At 34.1% G+C, this 10,134-nt stretch overlaps 2 protein-coding genes across 3 annotated transcripts; one reads left to right on the forward strand and one right to left on the reverse strand.

Moving 5' to 3' along the window:
- LOC109344150 lies at nt 1,843-7,559 on the forward strand. 2 transcript variants are annotated; one of them, XM_019582789.1, is made up of 7 exons: nt 1,843-2,035; nt 2,256-2,323; nt 2,615-2,834; nt 3,033-4,478; nt 4,628-5,566; nt 6,516-6,549; nt 7,312-7,559. In XM_019582789.1, the coding sequence occupies exons 1-7, from the start codon at nt 1,912-1,914 to the stop codon at nt 7,436-7,438; spliced, it is 2,958 nt and encodes a 985-aa protein (XP_019438334.1). In that variant the 5' UTR covers nt 1,843-1,911; the 3' UTR covers nt 7,439-7,559. The 2 variants fall into 2 exon arrangements, with proteins under 2 accessions (XP_019438334.1, XP_019438333.1); XM_019582788.1 differs by having other exon boundaries at nt 1,844-2,035; nt 2,615-2,945; nt 3,144-4,478.
- LOC109344152 (photosystem II core complex proteins psbY, chloroplastic-like) lies at nt 8,643-9,591 on the reverse strand. The gene has a single exon (XM_019582791.1). It carries the CDS (start codon nt 9,484-9,486, stop codon nt 8,878-8,880), a length of 609 nt encoding a protein of 202 aa, XP_019438336.1. The 5' UTR covers nt 9,487-9,591; the 3' UTR covers nt 8,643-8,877.

The raw sequence follows: 10,134 nt of genomic DNA on the forward strand, positions 1-10,134 counted from the left end.
ATAGCATATAATATTTATCTTCCAATATTTTTTATTCAATTTTCTTTATTACAATATAAAGTACCCATGTTTTGTAGGTATGGCCTTGTTTTGTCCTAATCATTATTGTGGTGATTTATATCTTCCTGATGCAAGAACCAAGGCTTCACATTTGGAGTATGCTTCCTTAGAGAAATTGGAACTAAGGAGACATGTTGTTGCTTTAAAGAATAATCACCAAAGTTAAAGCTTGCTTTCTTTCAATTGGAAGAAAACTATGTATTATTTGGTGGAAAATAAAATGTTACAAGAATTTGAGTTCAATGGAACATGTAACTGCAAAGGAGAGTAAGAGACATGCTCGTTGGACAAAGTTTGTCAAACTTAGTACATGATAATACCATATGAGTTGAAGGAGAAAGATACATGGTGTGACTGTAGTGGAGACCACGATCGTGTTGGATCTAGAACCCAAAAAATCATGTATTAGATTAAGGACTGAATGGATATAAGGAACTAGATGGAGCATAAGACCATTGATAATGTCTTTCTCGCTATCCTAGAGGACGATCTTATCTTAGATGAGAAATTTTATATCTTAATGGTGTTTTTCTATGGCGTCATGGAGAAGGGTAAGTTATTCTTGGTGAATCCACAATAACACATGCACTAGCATAGTGTATGACACTTGATATTGGTAAAGATGCAAGTGTAACAAAGGTGTATTAGAATATATGCAGAAGTGAAAAAGGTAGTTGACTGACTTTGGTGCATATCTAGTAGAGTGCATTGTCAAACTTCAATGCATGTGTAACACATTTGAATTGATTAAATGTAAGGTGTGTAATACATGCTCATCGGAGTATATGTAGGTGTGACACAAGAGCATTGAAATAGATGTATGTGTGATACATGTGCATTGGCCGAATATCATTAACATATCTTGTATTTAGGAATGACAACACGGTGGATTGAGCTTGAGTTTGTGTTTATCCAACCCCAAACTTGAAATTTCAAGTAGAACCCGAACCCAAACTCAATGCGGTTGAAAACAATACTACCATTTCTGACTTCATCGACCTAATTTGACCGGAACCCGCCTGAAACATATATTATTCATGAATGTTCTTGGTGAAATCATCTTCCATCTCCTTTTTCCTTTACTTGGTAAACTAACTTTGTTCAAAAAGTGGAACTTCTACAATTATAAAATGTAAAAAAGAGAACTTGCATCTAGCTTTATATTATTGTGATTTGATGTGTGTATGTTCTATTATTTATTAATTTACTATATGCCAAATAATTTCCTATTTATTGTCATCCCTATTTGTGATGGTGAAACTTTCTTATTTAATTATATATGAAAATATTTTTAAAATTAAAACATAAAGTTATTAAATAATTTAACTAATATTATTATTTTTTTACAATTTTAAATATAAACTGAATCGACCATTATAATTATTAACTCAATGATAAACCTCAAGGTAGAGTGAGTTTAAAAACATTATTCACATATTATTTATATGCTAATAGTTGATGCTTAATATATATTTACAATATAAAAGCTTTGATATGAATCTATAAAATAAATATCAATAATATATTGATTTAGTAGTATAAAACTTCATTATATAATGATCTGAATACTTGTTAAGAGAACATCACACATTCTGAAAGACCTTAGTTCATTATCTCATTGCCTATGAGATTATAAAATATTGGTAATACAACAAAATCTATAAAATAAATAAAAATTAATTTGGAGGATGAATCTTATTTGATCTTTTTAATTGTTTGTATAATTTTGCTAAAACCTTGTAATTTATTCTTGATTTTTCAATTGTTGAGAATAAGGGTTTGTGTTGTAAAACCTCAAAACCCTGAAGAAGCGAATGAGGTACATGCCTCCTTCACTATTGAATTCAAACGATGATTGAATCATTGGATTCTAAAGCAGATTGCAACAACACCAACGTTGTCTTCATCGACACAAACATTCATACTCACCTCGCTCTCCTCGTTTCTCTCTCCGACACTGTCTCTCTCCTCAAAAGTATTTCCACTTTTCATTTTTTTTCAAAAATACTAAACCCCATTTTTGATTTTATGAATATAACTCTATTTCTAATATAAAGATATAATTTTTATCAGTACTTGATGTGAATTTGTAATGAATGGGTTATTGGTTAAATTCATGATTATGTGTTGTTTTGTTATTGCTATTGTTATATTGAGAAATGAGAATAATGGAATTTTGCTTATTTGTTATGTAGAGAGAATTCTTGTGGAGCATCCGTTATGCTTTCCAAAAATTGGGCACATAGAGATTCATGCTGTGAAGGTATACTTGTATTACTTTATCATGTTGTTTTCAATGTTGTTTAACCCATTTTATTGTATTGTTAACCGAAACGGATTAGGTTATGTCTGCATTTTTTCTGTCGTGTGATCATACGAAGGAGATAGACATGAAGCTATGAAAGAAATTTTCCAAATCTTGACTGAGATCACTGATAAATTTATTGTGTCTATCTCTATTTTCTGCATGACCGTGTGACAAAAATATAACACGAGGATTCAATTCCCTTAATCGTATTATTTTGCTGACAGGACAATTTTTTGTTTTGGTTAGGTAAAGCGCAAAGGGTGCTTTTATCACCTATCGGATTCCGTGTTAGTCAAGAGTGCCTTCAATGGTGTGAGCAAGGACTGGTTTCTTAGTGTTGATGCGTCTGCTTTGGTGGATGTTTCACCTGAGACAATATCCGGTTTCAACTATTCCCCACTGCCACCGTTGGAGAACAAACAGGATGAGAAAGAAGTTCCTTTTGTTAGCCCACTTGTTTCAGAACATACCGGAAAAGAAATTGTCGAATATTCGGGGACAGGTGTTAAATCCTCTGGCAATAATGACACCATAATACCCTTACCTCTTTCAATTCCTGAGACAGAGGACCATCGACATGCAAATAATGAATTTTCAAGTTTACAGTTGGAGAACAAACAGGATGAAAAAGAAGTTCCTTTTGTTAGCCCACTTGTTTCAGAACATACCGGAAAAGAAATTGTCGAATATTTAGGGACAGGTGTTAAATCCTCTGGCAATAATGACACCGTAATACCCTTACCTCTTTTAATTCCTGAGACAGAGGACCATCGACATGCAAATAATGAACTTTCAAGTTTACAGATTGAACGCGAGTTGGATCGAACCAGTAAAAGCACTCCTAAGGATGATTATAAAGTTCATGAGGAGGTTCCTTCAATATCTGTTGCGAGTGTAAAGAAACGACGGAAGAGTAAAAGGAAAAAAGATGACAAAGAGCGGGATGATATTTCAAAAGAAGATATTGCTTCTGTTGATAATGTTCTCAGTGTTGCATCCAAAAGGGTGTCCAGGTCCATCAATTTTAAGGTGCCACAAGTGGAAAACAAACTGGATGAAAAAGAAAAAAGTCAGTTTGCTAGCCCTCGTGAATCAGAAAATACTGGAAAAGTTGTCAAAAAATCGGGGAAGGGTGTTAAATCTTCTAGCAATAATGACACTGGAATTCCATTACTTGGTTCATTTCCTGAGACAGAGAACCATGACAGCGTAAATAAGGAACTTCGGAGTAAGTTAGATCGATCCAGTAAAGGCACTACTAAGGGTGATTATAATGTTCATAAAGAGGATCCTCTAACACCTATGCCGAGTGTAAAAGAAAAATGGAGGAGTAAAAGGAAAAAAGGAGGCATAGTGCAAGATGATACTTCAAAAGAAAATATTGCTTCTGCTGATAATCCTCTCAGTGTTCCATCCAAAGATGTGTCCAGTTTGAACACTTTTCAAGCACCACAATTGGAGAGCAAACAGGATGAGAAAGAAGACGTTGAAATCGGGGATGAGTCAATGAAAGAGGCTTCAACAGCTGGACCTGCTGCGAATAAGAAACATAAGAAAAGGAAGAGATCTTCGACTCTTGATTCTACAGAAATGTTGGAGATAGAGGCAGCATCTCAGAAGGATGCAGCACAGGAGCCTGACGAAGCTCATAAGCAAAGTAAAAGGTCAAAGGATCAACTTGAATATAATAATGACAAATCTAGGGATGATGCTCGATCTAAGAAAAATGAAGTAACTGAAGATTTTTCCGATGCCAGACCTCCTGCAAAGAAGAAGCGGAAGGGAAAAAATAGAAGTGAAGATAAAAGTTTGTCAAAAGAAAAGTCATCTATGGTTAGTGATTTCAATGTAGAAAATGCTCCCGACCACCTTTTGGAGGACCAACAGAAGATTAAGAACAGCAGTAATGAACAAACAGGTGAACATATTAAAGATGCTGAACCACCAAAAACCAGTGTGCCGGATAGGAGGAAGAAAGGAAAGAAAAACTCGTCGAATCCTCCTCAAACACCTGTAGTTACTTCCTCCAGGAAAGGTTATGAAGCAGATCCTTCCAGCATTGGAGGAGGCATTGAGGAGGAAATATCTGAAGTTGGCATATTATCTAAAGGTGATACTACTTAGGAAATAAATGAAACTAGAAAAATACTTCGGTATTTAGGTGGTAACCTTGTATAATGTTAATATTAACTTGATATGTCTATTTTTCTTAGATAAGTAGAAGGTTTTTTTTATTGCTGATCTCTCTTTTTTGGGTAGATCTCAGTATGAACAAATCTACTATTAACAACATGGAGATCGGAACAGATGCATGCAAAGAAGACATTGGATCTAACATACACCCTTCTAATGTATCGTCATTGGTCACTGCTCAGGTGATTGAGTCCAAGGAGTTGACAGAGGACAATGTGAATATTGTCATTGATCATTGCCATAAAAGTGATGTTGGTCAGTCTGCAAACATCGGAAAATCAAATGGGATTTTAAAAGCTAAGGATTCAGGTAGAGATACATCACTTATAGAGGGTACGGATCATGTAGATGCTTCTGATAATGAAAATTTTTTCAAACAATTTTTTAAAGCAACAAATTGTGATCCAATCTCTGGAAATACTGAGATGGAGGAAAACCCTTTAAATCAAACAGAAGGGGAAAAAAAGCAGCAGGATGAAATGAAAGGCACTGTTATTTCATCTACTGGTAAGGAAGATGATCTTAGTGCTGATAATGCCGGTTCCTTGGATAATTCTGAACAAGTGGATAAACATGTAGACAAGAGGCAGACAAATAAACCAAACATCAAAGAAACTTCTATTACAAAGAGCATATCAAACCATACCATGTCCTCCATCGGGGAGAACAGAAAGCCTCATACCAATGCTTCGGGGGAAAATACTGATTTGGAGAAACGGAAAGAACCCATTCCTATATCAAACTCGAAGCTAGAAGCTTCCAAGAAAAAGGTTCAAAATAAAGCAAGAAGAGCATCTGGGCGCACTGCTAGAGTTCCAAGTAGCACACAGCAGAAGAAGAGCCTGTTAGAAGGAGCAATTTTCACTGAAGTTAGTAGTGGCACCTCTGAAGATGAACGTGGGGTTGATAATTCCGATGCCAGCACTAGAACTCCATCAGATAATTCGCTCCTGTCTGATTTTTCAGACGTGGATAGCAATGCTGGCCTGGATTCACAACAAAGTGGTAACAAAATTTATTTTAATTGGGGGAGTGTGCCTTTTTTCTTTCTTTCCTTCTATCAGTTGATCCATTTCATATAAATAATTTTTAATCTGTTTGTTTGGCTATGTTGTTGGTAAATGAATGTGTTTCACGTTGTGCTAATAAGAATTAATTTTTATCTTCTGAGATCTGATCTTTTGTAATCAATGTAGTCCTAACATGTTTTGTTGAACGGCTAGAAAGTGGAAATATCTACATGATCATTTGTAATGGTTGAAAATATTGTAAAATTTAGAAGTTTAGATGAAAAGGCTTGTTTGTTCTCAAGGTGTTACTTCGTCAATGTTTGAAGATGCATGGAGAGCGATGAAATTATTGGTTTATTGCAATTCAGATTTGAGTGTAATATCAATGCATTGTCATTGTGAAGATTTATACACAGTCAGTACATCATTCATTATTCATTTGTAAAACTCTTAAATATGAATGGTGGATGATTCAGTGACGGTGTAAAACTCTTACACTGTCAGTGGATATATTTTTTTTTTTCCTTCCGATTTTTCTAGTTGGTGCATGATCATTCTTATTCCATGAAATTATAGGCAGGCACTCAGCATATTCCAAGTGTACTTGTAGCTCACCACTTTCCTAAAGATTAAGTTGTGCAAACTAATTTTCTGTCGAATTGTTTGGGCTCTCTGGTGAATCAGATGTTTTTTCTTATCTAATGCTTACTTAGTAAAGTTTTGCTATCTCACATAGACCATAACATTATGGTAATACTAATATCTACTATGTCATAAGTATGCCATATATTATATCTTTTTGAACCATGATGTTGGCATGAATGACAAGCTTGATTTACCAAAGATTTATGGCTAGTTTCGCAATTTATTTTGTTTCTTCATAAAAAATGGTGTTGATAGAATTTGATACCAATTTCTTTTTCTTTTTGGATCAAAATTTTCAGGGTTGCGTGGTGGAAGAAGTGCCTTAAAAGATGGGTAAGTTAATGAATTGTATTTCTGCTGCTACAAGTTGGCAAAGTTGTTGCCATTTATTTATCCTTTTTTCATATGATGTTTGCATGTTTGAATGGCTATATTCTGTGATAAATGGTTTCATATGTGTCTCTTTCTGCTACTATTTTCAGTTTTACTTTTCATCCTTGAATTTTCTTTTTGGCAAGCATTGCATAAGAACAAAATCCTGAAACTAAATCCTAACCCGAACTCGTAGTTGATCAATAAAATTATTCTTCACTTCACGTATTATCATTACCTAGACCTCACTGAGTCGGAGCATCGTGCATTGGACCGCCCTTTATCATTACCTAGCTGGACTTACTGTGAGTATAATTCTTTGGCACTTGTATTTGCCAAAATAAAATAAGTCATGTTAAGGGTATCTTTAAAGATATATTTCTTTCATTTAAAGGCCAGTTTATTGAATAAATTTATGTTAAAACTTCGAAGTTTAGTTACTCTATTATTATGATAATGAAATCTTTCATATGGACTGTTTATTCAATGCATTGAGCCATTCACATCTGTCCTTGTTGAGGGGATGACAACCAAATTGCTTTGTTCTTAGAATCTGGCTTTCGGGGTAAGACTGCGTACATCTACCATTCTCAAATCCCGCTAAGTCGGAGCCTCGTGCACTGAGCCACCCTTTTTATATGTTTTAGCGGCTTCTCTATGTTGTGTTTCATCATTTATGTGTTATAGCAGTATGTGAAGTTCTGAACCCTTTCTTTTGGGCAGCATATCAGGCACAAAAGTGGCAATTGATCATGTTCTTAGAAGCTCAAGAAGGTATAAGAAGGCTAAAATAATAGCATCTCAAACTGAAAGCCAACTCGAATTCGTTCCAGATAGCCTTGCTGATTAGTAATCACAAGTTTCAACAGAAAAAAAATGACTCTAATCACACAGCATTGTGGTATTATTTTTTGTTCTATCTGGAGCTGGTGTCTCCACAAATTTTGTTGCTACTTTTTCATGAGTTTTTATTCCCTTTTTCCAAACAGAAAGCTAGTTTGGTGTTTAAACTTTGTTTACCTATCATGTGGTGAATTAAGCCACTATTCAAGTTTATGACAATTTTGGCATATTGATACATTAGTGATATACAAGGTGCATTATAATTTGAATTTCTCCTCAAATGTTTCAAGCCAGTGGTAGTGTCTATGTGATTACATTATACCTACAGCACAAACTAGTTTCACTTCAACTTTTCTGATTCTCTTATTTGAAGAAGAGTGTGTGATTGAGGTAGCATTTGGAAGACATGCCTGGTATTCAGAACATCTTATAATAAATAGAACACAACATGAAGTTATGTTTTTGTCTTGTTTTCTCTGTACACCAAATTAAGGAAAGGTAGGACAAATGCATGTACCCTATATTCACCATGCTCTCTGTTTAATGTTCTTTACATGAACACTTAAATTCAAGAATATAATGCATTGGTTATAAAACTGGCCATTTATCAGTGTCCTAAAATCTGAGAAAACTAAACTGAAAAACTCCACAAAGGGGTAGCAGCCCAAATTGTTGTCACATGCTCACATAAACCAAACAAAATACACTCTTAAGTGTGCATTTACATATGCTTCTCCAAAGCTATAAACATGATATGAAAAAAAATAGAGGAAATTACAAAGACACCTATAAATTTTAGTCAAATTATTATATAAATCATTCATCCATTTAAGAGATATAAATTAATTTCTTAAACAAAAAAATGATGACAAATGTAATTAAGTCAAAAATAATGAATAAACATTGACTTTTATACTATTTGAATTTATCTTCACAATATATCATATTTTGTTTAACTTAATTACATTCATCACCATTTTTTGTTTAAGAAAACACATTTATCTCTCTTACATGGTTAGTCAGACTAATGTATGTATATAATTAGGAATAGTTTGTGTATATTTAAAAAACGGGTGAGTGATTTGTATAATTTTACTGCAATTAATAAAATATTAATGTAATTTACTCAGAAGATTATTATAAAAAAACATGTGAAAAAGAAATCATTGTAAATAGGAAGTAGTAGAAGAAAAATGCTGATTTTCCTTTCTAAAAACACACCCCTTCATATAAATTGTGCAGACATGCAGTAATGTATATCTAAACTCATGTGAATTGATGTACTTTGAAATAGTAGTGAAAAATCCAAGAAAGAAAAAGGAAAGTTTGATATATATATATATAGCATCAGAAACATGTTGCAACCAAGTTATACAATAAAATATTGCATGCACCTCCACAAGAACCCCTTGATATAACTTCATAACAAGAATCAAAAAGTCACTACTACTGAGATCTCATCCTGTTAAGTTGGTTCAAAGCAGGCTGCAAAATGTTGTATAGAACCCAAAGAATAGCAGGTGCAACCACAAACAGCAGAAGCTGACCCCTATTGTCACTTCCTGTTGCAGCAGCAGCAGCATCAGCAATCACAGCCATTTCACTAGCTGATGCATCAGATGCACCCAACAAGCCACCAAGACCAAGACCAAGACCAATGACAACACCCTTTATGCTCCTCATGCGGTTGATTTGGTTAAGTGCTGGCTGAAAGATGTTGAACAGAACCCATGCTATGGCTGGAATTATAGGTAACAAAAGTGCTATGCCACGGTTATCACCACCACCACCACCTTCTGCTATTTGAGCTAGTTGTTGTGTAGCAAAAGCAGCATCACAGCTTCCAAGTGATGAGAAAATTGCACCAGCAATAGCACTTCCTGCTATGGAAATTGATGAAGTTGTTGTTTGCATGTTGGTTTTTGCATGGAGTTTTGTTGAGGCTAGACCCTTTGGGATGGTGTGCATGGAAAGAAGGGAAATGGGTTTTGATGATGGTGTTGTAAGAAGCTTCATGGGGTTGATCATTGCCATTGTTGCTATAGTTGATGCCATTGTTGTGCAAATTCTCAAAGAATGGATAGGGAACTTTGGCTTATTGACTAGACTTTGGAATATAGATTGATGTTGGAGAAATGAGATCCAATGAAAATTGTGATGTGTGGATTCTTCTCTTATCTTGTTTATGTCATTTGGTGAATTTTTGACCTCACATTCCTTGGTTTCTTATCACTTCACATGTCCCACACTAGAGTTATAACAATATATGTTTTCTGTTCCACAAAAATGTATCATTTTATGTGTTAATATATGTGATTGGTCAGAACTAACGAATGTTAGTTTAAGTGATACATGATTGATTCTTTTTAAATAAGGTCTCGGGTTTAAGTCTTGTTGATAGAAAAAATATCGCTGGGAGAATTAGCCACACATACATGTGGATGTTCCTAGCTTGAACCAAATGATTTCAAGTGTTTATTCAATAACTTATTTTTTTACTTACTAAAACAAGCTAAAATAATTTATAGGAAAGTCATAAACTGCTCTAATGAATCATATTAACCTTTCTATATATACAGAGAGAGTGAAAAAGATGTATAACAGTGTATGAGTTTTATATACTGTCATTGTATCATTTATTATTATACTTAATTATTGTTGATTTTTTTTTTAAAATAATTCAAATGAATGATAAATAATGGG

The sequence above is a fragment of the Lupinus angustifolius genome, chromosome LG03 (genome assembly GCF_001865875.1).
Source record: "Lupinus angustifolius cultivar Tanjil chromosome LG03, LupAngTanjil_v1.0, whole genome shotgun sequence".
NCBI classification, from domain to species: domain Eukaryota; kingdom Viridiplantae; phylum Streptophyta; class Magnoliopsida; order Fabales; family Fabaceae; genus Lupinus; species Lupinus angustifolius.

Coding starts and splice junctions, on each gene's coding strand:
- LOC109344152 (XM_019582791.1), bottom strand. CDS start 9,486: ATGGCATCAACTATAGCAACAATGGCAATGATCAACCCCATGAAGCTT.
- LOC109344150 (XM_019582789.1), top strand. CDS start 1,912: ATGATTGAATCATTGGATTCTAAAGCAGATTGCAACAACACCAACGTT. Junction 2,036..2,255: donor CACTGTCTCTCTCCTCAAAA/GTATTTCCACTT, acceptor TTTGTTATGTAG/AGAGAATTCTTGTGGAGCAT. Junction 4,479..4,627: donor AGTTGGCATATTATCTAAAG/GTGATACTACTT, acceptor TTTTTTGGGTAG/ATCTCAGTATGAACAAATCT.